Source organism: Rhinatrema bivittatum, chromosome 6 (assembly GCF_901001135.1).
Source record: "Rhinatrema bivittatum chromosome 6, aRhiBiv1.1, whole genome shotgun sequence".
Classification (NCBI taxonomy): domain Eukaryota; kingdom Metazoa; phylum Chordata; class Amphibia; order Gymnophiona; family Rhinatrematidae; genus Rhinatrema; species Rhinatrema bivittatum.
In genome coordinates, this window is record NC_042620.1 from 8,410,910 (window position 1) to 8,431,241 (window position 20,332).

At 45.6% G+C, this 20,332-nt stretch overlaps 1 protein-coding gene across 1 annotated transcript in view; it reads left to right on the forward strand.

Annotated features, from left to right (window-relative positions):
- Positions 1 to 20,332, forward strand: part of RETREG2 (reticulophagy regulator family member 2) — a 106,811-nt gene that overhangs the window by 58,807 nt on the left and 27,672 nt on the right. Inside the window, exons 4-5 of the mRNA XM_029605014.1 lie at positions 12,821 to 12,968; positions 13,207 to 13,291. Coding sequence (XP_029460874.1) covers positions 12,821 to 12,968; positions 13,207 to 13,291 — 233 coding nt within the window. The remainder of the gene's footprint in view (positions 1 to 12,820; positions 12,969 to 13,206; positions 13,292 to 20,332) is intronic.

Sequence of the window (20,332 nt, forward strand, 5' to 3'; positions counted from 1 at the left end):
GTTTTTTTTTTTACTTTTATTTATAGCTTTTCATTTATAGAAGACAAAACTTACCTGCACAATAGAAATATCAGGATCTTGCATGTATTAAAGAACAATAAACATGAAAAATTAAGAAACAAGCACTGTGTAAGCACTCACCTGGCTACAACAGGCCAATAAGGGTGAAATCAAAGGAGAGAGCTTTGAAAAAGAAACATTAAGAAAAAAGGCTTAACATAGAAAGCTACCTAACAATTTCACAGTGCGTCTATCGGATAGGTGCTGTCAACAGGCAATTTCTTGGTGTCTAGAAAGCCCTTAAAAAATACACAAGTCATTCTGAAATGTAACCGTGCACTTACAAAGGTAGTGTAAGGTAAAAGATGCGCTGATTGCTCCTGTTTTCTTGCCTCAGAGAGAAAACTGACCGCCCCTTTGTCCACCCACCACCTCCACCGAAAGAACAAGATCCCTGTGGAGGCGCCGGAGGTGCTTATACCGGTGCGCCTGAGCTGCTAGCCTGCTGCACATTTACCACACTAACCTCACCTATGAACTGAAACCATACCAACAACGGATCAAATAAACTTTATCAAACCCATACTGACCGCCCCTTTGTCCACCCACCACCTCCGCCAAAGGAACAAGATCCCTGCGGCATGGCCGGAGGTGCTTATACTGGTGCGCCTGAGCTGCTAGCCTGCTGCACATTTACCACACTAACCTCACCTATGAACTGAAACCATACCAACAACGGATCAAATAAACTTTATCAAACCCATACTTGGTCAGGGCATATACGGTGAAATAAGGCAAACCCAGAAACAGGTCCAAAAAGGAATAGAAGACAGATCTTCCCATGATGAGAAATGACTCTCCTACAATCTTGTCCTGCCTAATGGTTACACTCCTACTATTGAATGTTCAGTCACTGGCAAAAAAAATCCCACTGATAAATGATCTGTTAGAACATCTAAATCCAATTATCTTCTGCACTTCTGAAACCTGGCTAAATGACAAAGACAATGTTCTTTTACATCAAATTGATCATCCCAACTATGTCTTTCACTGCCCCAGACCTAAACATAAAGGTGGAAGCCTACTAATAAACAGTGTAAAACTAAAACCTCCTACCTTACAAAATACAGATTAACCCACCCTACGAGGTGGCACTACTAAATCACAGCAACATAACATAGGGAATGGTCTATTGTCCCCTGTCCTCCCTTCCCCCCCCCCCCCAAAACACTTCAAAAAGACTGCTCGCCCCTAATCGAATTATTCACGAAGGTGTTTCCATCAGCAGTCTCTACAGTAATAGTAGGAGACTTTAACCTGTACGTAGATAGAACACCAAGAACTACAGCATGTGAAGTCTTTTTAGATACAATCAGGCCCGATAAAAAACGTGCGGGAGAGCCGGCAAGCGCCCAGGCCACTCTCCTGGCCGCGCGATTCAGGAGGGTGGCCTATGCAAATTAGGGCCCGCGGTAAAAAGAGGCGCTAGGAACACTAGCGCGTCCCTAGTGCCTCTTTTTTGACAGGAGCATCGGCTGTCAGCAAGTTTGACAGCCGATGCTCAATTTTGCCGGCGTCTGTTCTCAAACCCGCTGACAGCCACGGGTTCAGAAAAGACACCGCCATAATTGAGCGTCCGTCTTGTGGGCCGATTAAAATTTTTATTTATTTTTTTTTTGGGGGGGGGGGCCTCTGACTTAATATCACTATGATATTAAGTCGGAGGGTGTACAGAAAAGCAGTTTTTTCTGCTTTTCTGTACACTTCCCTGACGCCGGCAGAAATTAAAGGCAGGCGTTAATTTCTGAAAGTAAAATGTGCAGCTTGGCTGCCACTTTTTACTTTACTGAATCGCGCGGGAATACCTAATAGGGGCCATCATCATGCATTTGCATGTTGCGGGCGCTATTAGTTTCGGGGGGGTTGGATGCGCATTTTCGACACGCTATTACCCCTTACTGTATAAGGGGTAAAGCTAGCACGTCGAAAACGTGTGTCCAGCCGCACACTGTACGGTATTGGCCTGAATGAAAGCAATGGGACGGTCACAATTTGTAACCAACCCCACTCATAAAGCAGGACATATCCTAGATCTAATATTTGCCAACTACAATAATTGTTTAATCAATACTTACCACAATACATTGCCCTGTTCTGATCACCAACTAATAAAAACAGAAATACTACTTCTCAACAACAAAGCAAACAAACTTAAATAATCAAACTTTCACCTTCAGGTAAAATAGATAAAACTGGATATTCTTCGAAGAATCAATGAAAAATAAACGAAGTCGAGTTCAATCAAGCTAATGCCACCTCAGCTTTTAACTCCTGGTATAAAATTGTCAGTGATATTGCTGATAACCTAAGCCCAGTACTGACAAAAAATGTTCCAAAATGAATGAAATACCTCTAAACAAAGGAAACCATGGTTACAACGATGAGCTGATACAAACTAAATAGGACACTGAGAAAAACAGAGAAGGCCAATGGTGGCAATGCCCATCTGCAGAATCCTTAGGCAAAATACATAAGAACCCTGCCATACTGGGTCAGACCAAGGGTCCATCAAGCCCAGCATCCTGTTTCCAAACAGAGGCCAAACCAGGCCACAAGAACCTGGCAATTACCCAAAAAACTAAGTCTATTCCATGTTACCGTTTCTAGTAATAGCAGTGGCTATTTTCTAAGTCACCTTAATTAATAGCAGGTAATGGACTTCTCCTCCAAGAACTAATCCAATCCTTTTTTAAACACAGCTAAACTAACTGCACTAACCTCATCCTCTGCAACAAATTCCAGAGTTTAATTGTGCGTTGAGTTGAAAAGAACTTTCTCCGATTAGTTTTAAAATGTGACACATGCTAACTTCATGGAGTGCCCCCTAGTCTTTCTATTATCCCGAAAGAGTAAATAACCGATTCACATCTACCCGTTCCTAGACCTCTCATGATTTTAAACACCTCTATCATATCCCCCTCAGCCATCTCTTCTCCAAGCTGAAAAGTCCTAACCTCTTCAGCCTTTCCCTCATAGGGGAGCTGTTCCATTCCCCTTGTCATTTTGGTCTCCCTTCTCTGTACCTTCTCCATCACAACTATATCTTTTTTGAGATGAGGCGACCAGAATTGTGCACAGTATTCAAGGTGCGGTCTCACCATTGAGCTATACAGAGGCATTATAAGAACATGCCATACTGGGTCAGACCAAAGGTCCATCAAGCCCAGCTTGATGAACCCATAAGAACCTGGCAAGTACCCAAAAACTAAGTCTATTCCATGTTACTGTTGCTAGTAATAGCAGTGGTTGTCATCTTAATTAATAGCAGGTAATGGACTTCTCCTCCAAGAATTTATCCAGTCCTTTTTTTTAAACACTAACTGCACTAATCATATCCTCTGGCAACAAATTCCAGAGTTTAATGTGCATTGAGTGAAAAAAGAACTTTCTCCGATTAGTTTTAAATGCACCACATGCTAACTTCATGGAGTGCCCCCTAGTCTTTCTATTATCTGAAAGAGTAAATAAACCGATTCACATCTACCCGTTCTAGACCTCTCATGATTTAAAGACCTCTATCATATCCCCCTCAGCCGTCTCTCTTCTCCAAGCTGAAAAGTCCTAACCTCTTTAGTCTTTCCTCATAGGGGAGCTGTTCCATTCCCCTTATCATTTTGGTCGCCCTTCTCTGTACCTTCTCCATCGCAACTATATCTTTTTTGAGATGCGGCGACAGAATTGTATACAGTATATCAAGGTGCGGTCTCAACCATTGAGCTATACAGAGGCATTATGACATTTTCTGTTTTATTCAGCATTCCTTTTCTAATAATTCCCAACATTTTGTTTGCTTTTTTGATTGCCGCAGCACACTGAGCCGATGATTTCAATGTGTTATCCACTATGACGCCTAGATCTCTTCTTGGGTGGTAGCATCTAATATGGAACCTAACATTGTGTAAACTATAGCATGGGCTATTTTTCCCTGATTCACCTTGCACTTATCCACATTAAATTTCATCTGCCATTTGGATTGCCCAGTTTTCCAGTCTCACAAGGTCCTCCTGCAATTTATTACAATCTGCTTGTGATTTAACTACTCCGAATAATTTTGTGTCATCCGCAAATTTTGATAACCCCACTCATCGTATTCCTTTCCCAGATCATTTATAAATACATTGAAAATCACGGGTCCCAGTACCAGATCCCTGAGGCACTCCACTGCCCATGCCCCTCCACTTAGAAGATTGACCATTTAATCCTACTCTCTGTTTCCTGTCTTTTAGCCAGTTTGTAATCCAAGAAAGGACATTGCCTCCTATCCCATGACTTTTTACTTTTCCTAGAAGCCTCTCATGAGGAACTTTGTCAAACGCCTTCTGAAAATCCAAGTATACTATATCTACCGGTTCACCTTTATCCACATGTTTATTAACCCCTTCAAAAAAGTGAAGCAGATTTGTGAGGCAAGACTTGCCCTGGGTAAAGCCATACTGACTTTGTTCCATTAAATCATGTCTTTCATATGTTCTGTGATTTTGATGTTTAGAACACTTTCCACTATTTTTCCTGGCACTGAAGTCAGGCTAACTGGTCTGTAGTTTCCCGGATCGCCCCTGGAGCCCTTTTTAAATATTGGGGTTACATTAGCCACCCTCCAGTCTTCAGGTACGATGGATGATTTTAATGATAGGTTACATTTTGGATTGGCACTGGTGTAAATATATAAAAAAAACAATGGTTAAAATGGAACAATATTGAGTGAGGCAATATGCATTGCTTTGGCAACCTAATGCCACTTGGCATCCTCTTTTAAATATTGTTCCTAGCACAGATAATATGCTCCATATCTGGAGGCACTGGCATCATAAATTGGTAAGTGGTGTAGAGAATATTTTTATTCTACAGAATTACTTCATAACATAACCTTTCCACCGTGTCTTCCTGTAGGCTCCTTTAAAGTTGGAAGAGTGTGGAAAACTCTTAGAACATATTTGGCAAGCTGGGAATCTTCTGTCATTTGATTTGTTAATGGAAGAATTTAATATACCGAGAGGAGAATATTTGGCATATTTATAAATTACAAACCCAAAAAAAGGTAATTAGTAAAGTTATATGTGATTATTCCTCCGATTTTTAACATCCGGCAATAATCACATATTAAGGTTGTTTGAAGTGTTGAGTAGTGAATATTTATAAATTATACACTTTTTAAAATCCAACAAGATTATGGCCATTGTAATCTCAGGTAAATCATATTTGGAGTATTTGTGTCAGAACATAGGCAATATTAAGGGAATTATTTCGAGGAAGTGACGTCACCCGAGCAAGATGGCCGCATGAAGAGTGTGCTCTGCACGGCTTAATGGAATAAAGCAGTTTTTCGGGAGATTGAGCACCCCTCCGTTGGTATAGAAGATGTCCTCTGGTTCAGCTGGTTATGGCTAACCTGTCGCATGGTAGATCTACAAGAATTTTCCTACTCTGGGACAGCGAACGGCGTTGAAAGGCAATACGCAGGAGGAGGGCTTAGCTCCGTCGCAATCGCGGCCTAATATGGAACCTGACAGCGAGGCTCTGAATAGTACAACGGGCTCCACCAAGGCCGACTTTATAACCTGGTTTCATGAAATTAAAAATATCGCAGCCGTTAAGAAAGATATCACCTTAACACTCAATGAACTTCGTAGAGATGTTGACGATATAGGACAACGAATAGCGGAAGTGGAGCAAACGGTAGATGACCATGCAGAGAAAATGGTGCAGCAGGAAAAAAACCATAAGCTACACTTGGACGCAGCGGAAGATGTGAATACGAAATTAAAGGATTTAGAAAATAGGCTGCGGAGATATAATATTCGCATCCGAGGCATCTTGGAGGAGGAAGGGACACCGAACTACACAACTCCACGGGGGACGCATCTACCCCCAACTCGGAAACCTGATGCTGTTGCCTGGCGGCTTGAATCAAGGCTTCCTTGGGGACAGGCGCTAGGGATAAAAGGGATGGAACAGCTCCCCTATGAGGAAAGACTGAAGAGGTTAGGGCTGTTCAGCTTGGAGAAGAGAAGGCTGAGGGGGGGATATGATAGAGGTCTTTAAGATCATGAGAGGTCTTGAACGAGTAGATGTGAATTGGTAATTTACACTTTCAAATAATAGAAGGACTAGGGGGCATTCCATGAAGTTAGCAAGTAGCACATTTAAGACTAATCGGAGTTCCATGATTTCAATTTGGTGCAATACCTTAGCGTCAACCCCTAGTTTTCTGTTTCTTAGTTCAAGACCTAAGCCTAAGCCTCTGCGACCACGGATGTATTATATTTACTCTCTCTGGGACACTGTTTTCTGTACAAATGTTAAATGTTGTTCTGCTTGTTTGTTGGTTAATAAGATATTTATTATTAGTTCTTTGTAATTGTTCACATTCGAAGCTCTGTTAATGTTCTATGTAATTGCTTTCATTTACCGAAGCACTGTTTTTCTGTTCAATGTAAACCGAACTGATTTGTAAACCCTTACAAGAATTTCGGTATATAAAACTGTTAAATAAATAAATAAATAAAATTCTTTTTTACTCCATGCACAATAAAGCTCTGGAATTTGTTGCCAGAGGATGTGGTTAGTGCAGTTAGTGTAGCTGGGTTCAAAAAAGGTTTGGATAAGTTCTTGGAGAAGTCCATTAACTGCTATTAATCAAGTTTACTTAGGGAATAGCCACTGCTATTAATTGCATCAGTAGCATGGGATCTTCTTAGTGATTGGGTAATTGCAAGGTTCTTGTGGCCTGGTTTGGCCTCTGTTGGAAACAGGATGCTGGGCTTGATGGACCCTTGGTTTGACCTAGCATGGAAATTTATGTTCTTATGTTCTCCTTACCTCGCCGGGGGTGCATCTAGATCTACATGAAGAATATGCACTTAACTGCTCATGAGAATCTTGCTTTGAGGCATAGCCAGCAGAGGTGAAGTCATTCCTCGTGGACAGTGTGTTCATGTTTAGGACACACATGCCTTCAAATTTTGGACAGTGGGGAATTTGGGGGGGGTGGAGGGGTGGAGGGGAGGGGCAAAGTCTGACCAGTGAGTACCTTTATTATGGGATATGGGCTAGAATCAAGGTGGTAAGGTTAATAATATTGCTCAGCGTTCAGTGGCACTTTATACCTTATGAATGATGTTTAAATTGTTACTTTGAATGTAAAAGGGTTGAGCATACCATGGAATAGGCAATTTTTGTTTGAGGCGATAGCTCAAAGAGTGTCAATTTTCTTTATCCAAGAAACACACTTACAGGTTAAAGATGAGCGTTTACTACAACATCCCTGCTTTCCACCAATTTTCTTGGCATCAAATAGGATCCATAAGAAAAAAGGGGTGGGGATACTCAGCTCCAGAGATTTAAAATTTGAGGTATTAGAATGTAAAAAAGATAGTGAGGGAAGGTATATCTCACTCCGAGCTAAGATTGATATGAAGGAGGTAACTTTGATAAATGTGTATGCCCCTAACACAGTGCAGGGTGCTTTTTATGGAAAATTGGAGCAGGAATTATCCGATTTACTATCTGGGGCAGTTCTGCTGGGGGGAGATCTTAATCTCACACTTAACATCCATATGGACAACAACCCTACCCCCAGGGATGGCCTTAAGATCCACAGATTGTGCCTTCAAACATCTGTTAGAATCCTGGGGATTGCAGGATATGTGAAGGGTCCTACACCCGCAGGGGAAGGATTATACGTTTTTTTCTAGGGTGCACAACTCCTATTCCAGAATAGATTTGCTCCTAGGTGATAAATATTGGATACAAGGGGGTTTTGAGGAGGAGATTGGACAAATAGCTTGGTCCGACCATGCTCCAATGCATGGCCAATTTCAAATTTTACCAGAAGAACAGGTTCTGAAATACTGGAGAATCAATGACTCCTTACTTATGGACAAAGGGTTTTGTGAAACGTTGCGTTAGGATATGAAAGAATATTTTCAGATTAACGATAATGGGGAGGTTTCCGTTCAAACCTTATGGGACTGCTTTAAAGCTGTCATATGTGACAACCTGATCTCCAGAGCCGCGGTGGTAAACAAGCAACTCCATGTGGAAAAGGAACGGTTGTGTGAATCTATTGGCACGCTTGCCAGACGTCACAAAATAGATGGATAGAGCATGTTGGGTCCACTTCGAGCAAGGTAACAAACCTAGTAAGCTGTTGGCATGGCAGCTGAAGAGGCAGACGTCCCAGAGTCAGATATTGAAAGTTAAGTCCGATAGGGGAGAGATAATTATGATAACAGAGGTATTTGGGATCGTTTTGTGCAGTTCTATAGGGACCTATACATGACAGAGGGGGGTGTAGATGTAGGCGACAGTTGATTTGCCTAGCCTCAACAATGAGCAAGCGCAACTAGTGCACCGGGAGATCTCCCAAGGGGAAATCTACGTAGCTATCTCTTCTTTAAAGATTAATAAGGCTCCTGGGCTAGATGGATACTCTGGTTTATTTTATAAAAAGTTTCGGGACATTTTAAGACCTCATTTACAGAGACTGTATAACACTATGTTACATAACTCAGGTATCCTGAGCTCGATGGAGATGGCAGGGATTACGGTTATCCCAAAGCCTGGAAAAGATAGCTCAGTATGTGGTTCTTAAAGACCTATATCATTAATGAATATCGATTTAAAAATCTTAGCAAAAATTCTGGCAGGGAGGCTTAATAGTATATTAAGCCTAATTCACATAGACCAATGTGGCTTTATCCCGGGCAGGCATGCAGTGACAACATTAGGAAAATAATTAATTTAACCCCAGGGTAGCTAAAGTTGATAACATCCCCTCAGTCGTACTTGCCATAGATGCCGAAAAGGCGTTCGATAGGGTCCACTGGCCTTTTATGTTTAAAGTCCTCGAAAAGGTGGGATTGGGCAGTCATTTTTTAGCGTAGATCAGGGCAATATATTCCACCCCAAAGGCCTGTATAAAAATCAATGGCCACTATTCTACATCTTTTGCTCTGGGAAGGGGAACCCGTCAGGGGTGTCCCTTATCCCCCCCCCTGCTCTTCGCCCTTGTGATGGAACCCCTAGCAGAGGCTATCCGACCGAATGTAAACATGAAAGGGCTACCCTCAGGATAAGTACCCCATAAAATCTCTTTGTTTGCAGATGATGTTCTGCTAACGGTGGCATTTCCACATTTGTCTGTGCCTGTTCTGGTCCAGGAGTTGGGCGCCTATGGGGAAACTATCAGGGTTTAAAGTGAATATGAGTAAATCCGAGCTTCTTAATCTGACATTATCTGCCAAACAGATGGATGACCTATGTGGGAGTTTCCTGTTTACTAGAGTGAAACAGAGCATTCGATACCTAGGCATTTAGCTTCCAGCGGACTGGACCCAGCTGTTTCCACTTAACTATAGCTCATTGTTGACATGCACTGCAAGGGATTTTAGGCATTTGGTCAGCCTATAATCTATCCTGGTTTGGCCGCATAGCAGCAGTTAAAATGACCATCTTGCCACGCTGGTTGTACTATTTTCAAACTCTCCCCATCAAGGTACCCTACAAATTCCTACACACCTTTCAAATACAAGCCTTTAGATTCATATGGAAGCAGCGCCCGCCTAGGGTGGCCAGGTGTTTTCTTTATCTCCCACGGTTAAAGGGGGGGAGGGGCTTGTGGTCCCAGATTTCATTAAATATTATGCGGCGGCCCAATTGAAAGTGATCTATGCGTGGTCTGGTAGAACAATTACCAAATCTTGGGTCAACTTGGAGCAATCGCATCTTAGGAGTGGGTCCCTATATTCCCAGATCTGGGGGGGCCACTAACCCAAGAGGGAATGTGCAGGTGGGGAAAATGCATTTACTCAACACACCCTACAAATGTGGAGGCAGTGGAAGGCACGGTTGATAGACTCTTCCTCCTTGTCTCCTTTATTGCCCATCGGGGTTGTACAAGGGGCAATACTGCCACACCCCAGAGTTCAGCCTGGTATCAAAAATGGTCACAACAGGGACTGTGGCATTGCGGACAACTATTTATTGACAATCAGATACTTTTGAAGCATTATATTGATTTACAGCCTAGTGATTATTATCGGTGTATACAAATGGTCCATTGTTTGTCTGATCCTGCTATTCGCCCCCATGTGGCCCGGGAACTTGCAGAATTTCCAGAATACAGGCAAAGGGCTCATCTCCAAGCTTTACCAAATGATCCTACCCCCCAAGCACTTTACAAAGATCCTGTGTGAAAGGGGTGGGAGCAGCGAACAGTGGGAATATAGTTATGCAATTATTGCTAAGAGCTCTGTGTCAGCGGGGTAGAAGGAACTTAATTATAAGTTATTATACAGATGGCACCTCACGCCGGTACGCCATCACAAATTATACCCGGAGTGTTCGGCCGGGTGCTGGAGACGGTGCGGGATGAGTGGCACTTTCATGCATGTCTGGTGGCAGTGCCCGACAGTGACTTTGGATTATCTGGGAGGTGATTTCACTGAGGCTGGATTTTGACCCGCCTCTGTATCTACTGACCTTCTATCCACCAGGATGGCCATATGCACAGTCACATCTTGTCAATCATGTTTTGTGCGCTGCCAGACTAGCGGTGTCTTCCCAGTGGAAACAACCACTGCCACCTATACCTTCAGCTGTCCTGCGAAGGCTCTGGGACTTGCATAACCTCTCATATCTAGCAGCAGTGTGTGAGGACAGGATACCCATTCGCCTCCTTATTTGGGAGCCCTATTTGCACCTTTAACTGGACTTAAACTTTTTTTTTTTTCTTGCACCTAATGGGCTAACATGGCGATATAAACCCTTTATTTTTGTGCTTGCTTTTAGCAGTTCGGACTCGCTGGTCGGTGGTGGGGGGAGGGTGGAGAGGGCAGAGGGTTCAAAGGTACAAAACAGTGTAACCTAAAAAGCTGAATGTTGTAAAGAAACTGCTTTATGATGATCTTTATCTGAGAAGCTTGGTAACACTAATAAAAAGACGAAGGGAATTATTTCTAAATGATCTGCTTCTTTGAATCAGTATTTTCAAGATGCACCTCCATATGTTATAGCTTGGGAAAGGGATTTGGAATGGAAATTTAGCTTTCTTACATTCGAGCAAGTCCTCTCTATCTGTCTCAGTCCAAGAGAAGAGCTGTAAAACCATAACGAGCTGGTATCTTACCCAGGGAAAGCTGCACAAGCTTTATCCATGGGGGGATGATATTATCTACCTTATAAATGGGCTCTGACCGACGGCCCGCAAATGCGCAGTAGAGAGCAGCTCTCCCGCGCATGCGCGGGCGAGCACGTCTGTCAGAACGAAGCGTGCCTGAAAAAAAAAATGGCGCTGGGAGGACCAGGAGCAGCAGCGGTGGCGGCGCGGGAGGGAGGGAGGGACCACCCCCGGAGATCTTCCGTCTGCCGGTTGTGGATGAGCTGAAAGGGGAGGGGATTGAGAGAGGGGGAGGGAGGGGAGGGGAGGGAGGAGAGAGTGAAGTGAGGGGGGAGGGAGGGGGGAGAGAGGGAGGGGGAGGAAGGAGAGGGAGGGAGGGAGAATAGAGGTGGGAGGGAGTGGGAAGGGAATGAGTGGGAAGGAAATGGACCAAAAATTCTTTTTTTAAATGTAGCCGGTTGTTATGGGCTTAAATGCTAGTTTTTCCATATTTGGTGGGAGTGTGGAATAATAGTTAATGTTTGGAAAGATGGGGCAAAGGTAGTTACCTATATTACTGGGGAGTGCATGGCATTAGATCCTAGACGGGTGCTGTTTAACATAGCTAATGAGACTTGTAAGCCAGCTACTCGACACCTGGCTCAGCAGAGCTCACTAGCTGCAAGCTGTGACATTGTTCCTTTCTGAAACAAACTTCTGCTCTCCACTTCTCAGCTGTGGTTCAATGTTTTGCATCGCATCTCAAGACTGAACTATCTAAGAGCTATAAATGTGAATAGATCTGGGGAGTTATGCCCTATAATATCTAATTTCACTGAGTGGCCACTATTCGGGCCACTCCAAATCCTCTAATAAGGTGAAAGTGGATGGCTTACAGAGCTTTAGTTATCCTGCATTATTCCATGCGTTTGACAAGGGAAGTCTGCTTTAAAAATGCTTCTCTGTGATAGTTTCCAGTGATACTATTTCATATACTCCGATTCTTCTTCGTGTAACTTTTATATTCTTTTTACCTCATGTTTATCTGTTGATGGTATAATTGTTGTAGCTCATCTCGCTCTGTTACTATTATTGTCATTATTTCATCCTAACTTTAATGTTTTTCTTATTTCACTTTTGATTATTTTATTATATTAGTGATGAGCATCTGGGGAGGGGAGAGCGGGGGGGGGGGGGTTAAGGGATATTTAGGAACTGGGAAAGGTGGTTAATTGAAACTGATCATTGTGTTGCACCTTTCTTGTTCTCATCTGTTTATTGTTAATGGCGTTTGTCAGAATTGTTTACAATAAAAACAAACAAACAAAAAAACCCTTTGATTTGGGGGGAAAAAAAAAGGTGCTGGTTACTCTGGCAAAGGTTACCTGAATGCGCATGCGTCCATACGCACTGGAGCGCCGCGTGGTTGAGAGGTTTTACAGATAATGTAAGGATCTGAGAGGGGATATCCTTGGCCATAGCAGTTTGCTCGCTCCTACGCCTGTGGACTCGGCTCCGCTCCTTTCCTGCTCTTGTAACTTATCCTCAGTTCTTGACTGTGCAGCTCGTCTGTGACTGCCTCAGGAAGGTAATTCAGCATTGAATGATGTTAAACCCAGGATGGCTTTCTCTCCTTGTGTGTGTGTTTTTTTCCCCCTGCAGCGAGAGTGGGGCCATGGCGGTGGGCGGAGCGGCACCTCCCCGGCTGCTGAGTTTCCCTGAGCTGTGTCACTGCTTGGCTGAGAGCTGGGTCACCTGCAGGCTGTACCTACAGGAGGCGCTGCAGTACAAGAGACAGCATCCCGGCAAAGTGAGTGTGATCTCTGCCCCCCCCCCCCTGTGTAGCACCCCCATCCCCTGGTATCTCCGCGCTCACGTTCTCTCCCCCCCCCCGTAGCACTACCCACATTTGCACACGTCACTTGCCTTCTGTTGGCTGTGTAGGTGCTTTGCCTGCAGTATACCGTGTGTGTGTGTGTGTGTGTGTGTGTGTGTGACAGCCGCGCATCCTCTTTACCTCCCGCTCACCTCCCTTTTTCTCTCCTCAGTTCTGTGCGCACGTGTGTTCGGGATGCCTGAGCCTGACTGTGGTTGGACACTATGTTCCTGGCATCATGATATCTTACATTATCTGTGAGTACTGCAGGCCGGGGCTCTTGACTTCCGCTCCTCGGTGGTGTGGGAGTGGAGCAGCCAGGCCTGTCCCCCCGTCCCAGCCCAGAGCCACCCTGCTGCTGCTGCTGCCGGTGGTGTGGCCCCCCTCGCTTGCTCAGTGAGCCAGATACCATCACATCTGGCTCTGCCAGTGTACACAGCGCTTTACAAGACCTGTCACCTGGTAATGGCATCCTCTATCCATCTGAGCCCAGGAGAGGTTAGGGGATTAGTTAAAGGGATTCAAACTGTAGCCTCCCAGATGCACAACTCTCTTCTGTACACTCTCTCGCTAGCCTCATTATTTTATTTTACAATGCTTATATCCCAGTACTTCCTACATTAGTGTTCGGATAGTCATGATTTAAATAAAAACATGCAAAATAATCCCATCTCATAAAAATATGCAATCCAATTAACACATTAGATGGTGAGAGAGACCATTATACTTAGACAAAATAAAGACCTTGCTGCTTTGTCAGCACTCTTCATCTGAAGGTTTTACACTCTTCTGTGTCGATACCCCCGGGTACTCCTGGATATGATTAGCAGCTAAGAATATGTCCATATCCTATTAGCACAGAAACAGAGAAAAATGACAGCAGAGAAGGCCCCAGAAGGCCCTTCCTGTTCATACCCAGATCAGTCCAGACAAGTCTCCAGCAGATGGTAGTGGTGCAGTCCTGCAGTCTGTTTTAAACAGAAAAAAAATGTTTTAGAAAAAGAGACAATTTGCTTTAGTGCTCTCTGAGGTGTTAGATACCTCTGTGGACCATCCTTCAGGTGGGGCGGGGGGGGCTGGCTATCCCTGTCTGGCTTTAGCCCGCTTCTTCCAGAGGGACTGAGAGCGAGGCGACTGGCTCCCCCCCCCCCCGAGGTCTCCTCCTTCCTCCTGGCAAGAAAGTAATTGTTTCTTGTTAATTAAGTTCATAAAAAGAAAAGAAAGTAGAAACGGGAGCTTCGGTCGGGACTGCTGGGCGGCAGGGGCTGATTTTAATCGGTGGGAGCTGGCTGAGCTGGAAGGAAGGAGAAGCTGGGCTGCCGTAGACGCTTGGGGGAGCCGGGGTTCTTCCAGGCAGGAGGCTTGGGCACGTTTTCTTTCTCCGCACGTGAGGTCAAAGCCTGCGCTGGCGTGCGGCCTACTTGCTAGTGCTGGAGCAGTGGTTTTTTGCCCGCTAGACCGGGGATCTGGGGGGAAGGGGGGGGGGGAGGTTGGCAGGATGTTTGTTTTTTTTTTTTTCCAGGCGCCTTAGGGCCTGGTAAGGCGCAGCATTGAGCACACTATGTGCGCGGCCCGCTGGCTGCTGTCAGAGAGGGGTTGTTTTCTGATAGGCTGCCATTTCTCCCCAGGGCCTAATGGCGCCGAAGCCTCACATGGCAGCCTGTAAGGCGTGCGGTTTGTGGTCCGCAAGGCTGAATGTGAGGCATCCTTGTGTTCCAGCTGTGCTGCAGGGGATGAGGGAGCCTCCACGACTATGGCTACAGACAAGAGAGCCTCCAGATGTTCGCAGCATGTGGAGAGGTCCAGGGGGGACTGGAAGGAGCTGCCATGCCCCCCTGAGGATTGCAGTCAGAAGTTTGCAAGCTCCAGCGGACTCAGGGACTCTCCTCTGGCTCTTTCTCCCATGAGGTTGTCAGCAGTGCGAGACATTGGCACAGGAGATGAGTCAAATGGGAGCAGCCTCGATGGGGTGACGAGCATCCAGAGGAGTTTTCTCCAGATTTCTTTTTTTACTCCTTCATAAGGCCTTTCTGGCACAGAAGGTGATAGGGGGGAAGCGTCCCAGGGATCGACAGTGTTGAGGTCCTTCCAAGAAACCTAGGGGGAGGTCTCATCAAAGGTTGTGCAGTTTGCTCACACTTCTGGGTCTGGGGCACGGCTCAGGAGCCGAAGGTAATCCAAGGAACTTGGTTGGCTCTGATGATCTTCATGAGAATCCTGCAGGTGCCCCTTTGGGGGGTGTGATCCCAGTGGGGTGGATCCCGATGCCAACCAGCATCCAGATATGGACAAGGATGAGCCGGATCCGGACGAACTACCGCCAACAGAGGAAGATAACCATAGAGTCGTTCGCCTGTTTAGGAAGGAGGAGCTGAGTCCCCTGATTCCTCAGGTTTTTGAGGAATTGGGTATCAAGATATAGTTGCAATGGAGAAGGTACAGAGAAGGGCAACCAAAATGATAAAGGGGATGGAACAGCTCCCCTATGAGGAAAGGCTGAAGAGGTTAGGGCTGTTCAGCTTGGAGAAGAGACGGCTGAGGGGGGATATGATAGAGGTCTTTAAGATCATGAGAGGTCTTGAACGAGTAGATGTGACTCGGTTATTTACACTTTCGAATAATAGAAGGACTAGGGGGCATTCCATGAAGTTAGCAAGTAGCACATTTAAGACTAATCGGAGAAAATTCTTTTTCACTCAACGCACAATAAATCTCTGGAATTTGTTGCCAGAGGATGTGGTTAGTGCAGTTAGTGTAGCTGGGTTCAAAAAAGGTTTGGATAAGTTCTTGGAAGAGAAGTCCATTAACTGCTATTAATCAAGTTTACTTAGGGAATAGTCACTGCTATTAATTGCATCAGTAGCATGGGATCTTCTAGGTGTTTGGGTAATTGCCAGGTTCTTGTGGCCTGGTTTGGCCTCTGTTGGAAACAGGATGCTGGGCTTGATGGACCCTTGGTCTGACCCAGCATGGCAATTTCTTATGTTCTTATGTTCTTAAGATCACTCAAGGGAGGGAGTGGCACCAGACAGGTGATGTCTATTCATAGAGTCACCACAGGGGAGCTTCAGGCACTATTCTCAGGAGTTTGTAATCCACACAGTTACAGACGTGTTGATTGTCTTGACCAGTAACAGTTTACCAGAACAAAGAAAGTCATGGGAAATGGGCTACACATCCTGGGAAGCCAATCAGGATAGTTAGCGATGATTTAATCATGCAGTTGACATCACAACTTATGTAAATGATCCTTTGGGCAGTCATGCAAGTCTCTAGAACCTTCTACCCTGTATTGAATGTTATCTATAAAACAAGGGTCACTTCCTGTATCCAGAGAGATGCTGGTCAGATTGAAAGACGAAGGGCACCCAGTACCCAGCATCTCCCGAGAACACTTATTTTGACTAATAAAAATACATTATACTTTTTACTGAGTCTAAGTGTTCTTGTGTCCCTGGCCATAAGCATAGAGTAAGCTTAACAACCCAGTCCTGGAGGGACTTAGGGATCCTGCTAGTGCCTTCCTGTTGCCTAAGAAGATTAAAAAATTAATCGAGAATGGGATTCCCCGGACACAGGTCTTAAGGTGGGCAGGGCGATGGCGAACAAATACCCTCTGATGGAAGAGACTTTGGACCTGCTAAAGCTGCTGAAGGTGGATGTGGCAGTTTCCGCCGTCACCAAGAAAATGACTTTTCCGGTGGCAGTGTCAGCCTCTCTGAAGGATTTTAAGGATCATAGACTGGTGATGCAGTTAAAAAGATGCTTGAGGTTTCTGTCTTAAGTCTCCGGGTGGCTATCTGTGGCAGTCTGATACAGAGGGCCTTCTTTGCTTAGTGCAGAAGGCTCAAGAGCAGAGTTCTGCTTGTTCCAGCAGCTCTATGCAGTCGGCGTGCTTGGATGCTGGAGTGGCTTCTGTGGCGGATGCGCTATATGATTTGATGTGTATGTCTGCCAGAAGCATGGTTTTGGCAGTGGCAGCTCGCAGGCTGTTGTGGTTACGAAATTGGTCTGCAAACACGTAGTCCAAGTCCCAACTCTGTAATCTCCCATTCAAAGGGAAACTCCTCTTTGGGGAGGATCTTGACCAACTGATGAGTTTGGGAGAGGTGAAGGGGAATAGGTTGCCAGAAGATAAGAGGAGTGGCAAGAAGAATTTCCTGGCTCGTTCCCAATTTCGGGATACGAGACATTTTTGTTCAAGCAAGAGTTCCTCGACCTTGGGACAGAGGTGGTCTTTGGGAAGACAACTGTCCTTTCAAGGCCTCTGCAGATCCTCCAGAGATTCCACCGGTCAGGGGAACAGGGGAGAAAAAGTATTGAAATGAAGCCAGCATGGTTATTCCTCCATTGAGGCTGTGGGGGGAAGATTAGCCCGCTTCTATGAAAAATGGACCAAGGTCACCTCGGACCAGTGGGTTCTGGAGGTGGTAAGAGACAGTTACGCTTTAGAATTTTCACACCTCGTCAGGGAGGCCTTTCTAGAGTCCCATTGTTCATCTCGAAGCAAGCAGGAGGTGGTGTCGGATACGCTGCAGAAGTTACTAAGTTTGGGCGCAATTGTTCCAGTACCTCTGTCCGAGTGGGGTCATAGGAGGTACTTGATTTATTTCATGGTTCTCAAAAAGGAGGGAACATTTCGACCCATTCTGGATCTGCAAAGGATCAATGTGGCCCTCCAGGTTCCGCATTTTTGCATGGAAGTGTTACACATGGTGATAGCAGCGGTCCGCAAAGAGGAGTTCCTAGCTTTGTTAGATCTAATGGAGGCCTAACTGCATATTCCCATTTGGGCGGATCACCAGAAGTTTCTAAGGTTCATGGTGTTGGGACAACATTTCCAGTTCAAAGCTCTTCCATTTGGGCTGGCCACAGTGCCGCAAACCTTCATAAAGGTGATGGTGGTGGTGGCAGTGACCTTGAGACGAGAACGAATTCTGGTTCACCCATATCTGAACGACTGGCTTATCCGGGCCAAAATGGAGGAGGAAGGAAATCACTCAGTGTGGTAGGTGACGGATAGATTGCGATCGATGGGTTGGATAATAAACCTGACAAAGAGCCATCTAGTTCCAACCCAGTCACTGGAATATTTGGGAGCGCTATTTGATATTCAGAGGGGCAGGGTGTTCCTAACTTCAGAGTGTCGAAGTTGCAGAGACAAGTGACGCACCTGTTACATCTGCTAGTACCCAGAGTCTGGGATTATTTGCAGGTTCTGGGTTCCATGGATCCACGTTGGATTTGGTTCCAAGGGCCTTTACTCGCATGTGACCCTTGCAGAAAGCACTCTTGTCCAGATGGAATTCATTGTCAAAACAGCATCAACTGCCTTTACCACTACAGGGGAAATCCAGGTCCAGTCTCTTGTGGTGGCTGTTGAGGCACAACCTGGAGAAGGGAGTGGATCTAGAGTCTCCAAACTGGGTAGTGGTGACTACAGATGCTAGCCTCAAGGGTTGGTGGGGCGGTTGGCTCAAGGTCTTTGGATGCCAGCAGAGGTGACCTGGCCGATCAGTTGTCTAGAGACAAGGTCAGTTCGCAGAGCTCTGGAGACATTCCTGGTGAGAGTCTTTTCCGACAATGCGACAACTTTGGTGTACATCAATCTTCAAGGAGGGACAAAGGGTCACGCAGTGGCCCTGGAGGCTCAACATTTCTTTGCATGGGCCAAATTTTTCCTAGAAGAAATAGCAGCTTCTCACATCACGAGAGTGGACAGTGTACAAGCAGACTTCCTCAGCAGACGGCAGTTGGATCTGGGGAAATGGGAGCTGTCCCCTGAAACCTGGGCTCTTATTTGTGACAGATGAGGCTTCCCCCAAAGTGGACCTCAGGCCATGCGGGGCAGTGCCAAAGCGATGTGATTCTTCAGTTGCAGATGAGAAGTCTGGTCAGAGGGAATAGATGCGCTGGTGTGCCCATGACCGAGAGGAGTTCTACTGTATGTGTTTCCTTCCTGGCCTCTCGTTGGACGCATCTTGCGCCACATAGAGATGCATTCCGGGAGGGTGGTTCTGTTGATGCCAGAGTGGCCATGCCGGCCGTGGTTTGCGGATCTAGTGTGTTTTGCGATGGACGGGTCTCTCAGATTGGCCCATCTCCCAGGGTTCTTCAGGGACCCAAATTTTCAGAGCTGGTTATTTCCACTCTTCTCCAGGCTAGCAGGCCTTCTACTTCTCTAGCGTATGTTAGGATTTGGAGGGTCTTTGAGTCTTGGTGAATGGAGTAGCAGCTGGATCTGCCAGCCATGGGTATTCCTCACATTTTTTACCCTTTTGCAACAGGGGTTATCAAAAGTGTTGGCCTATAGCTTGCTCTGTGTACAGGTGGCAGCCTTGGGTTGACTTAGGGGCAATATGCAGCGGAGTGCCTTGGCTTCTCACTCTGATGCCATTTGCTTTCTGAGGGGCAGCAGGGAGTCCCCTCCAGCAGGGAGTCCCCCAAGGCTCATCTCTCTCGTCTACCCTCTTCAACATTTACATCACCCCCCTTTGCCAACTCCTCTCTGATCTCAATCTCAAGTTCTACCTTTACGCCAATGATGTTCAGATCATCATCCCCATCCAGAACTCCATCTCCGACGCACTAGAACATTGGGAGAAATGCCTTACAGCTATCAACTCCCTGCTCACTAACCTCCACCTCGCTCTCAATACGAACAAAACTGAACTTCTTCTCATCTCCCCTCACTCTTCCCCCTCCTCTCTACCATCTGATAACACCAAATATCACCTCCTCTGAACACAACCTTTCATGAGGGACCTTGGTGTTCTCCTTGACCACCAGCTAAGCATGAAGAACTACATAAATTCCATTCTCAAAGCCTGTTTCTTCAAACTTAACGTACTTAAAAAACTCAGACCCCTTCTACACACCCAAGACTTCCGTACAGTTATCCAGGCCACCATATCATCCAAATTAGACTACTGTAACGCCCTCCTCCTAGGGCTCCCTCACTCTTCCATCAAACCATTACAAATGTTACAACATGCTGCAGCAAGACTCATTGCAAACTCTCGTAAATACGACCACATCACTCCCATCGTTAGAGACCTACATTGGCTCCCCATAGCCTCTCATATTATCTACAAAACCCTCACTATAATACATAAAGCAGTTTACACCCATAACTCCAACTGGCTAGACCTCCCTTTCACAGTCACCCAGTCCAATCGACCGACTAGAACAACCAAAAAAGGCACCCTTGCTGTGCCCTCCCTTAAAACAGCCCATCTCTCCTCTACACGTGACCGCGCACACTCCATAGCAGGTCCTACTCATTGGAACACACTGCC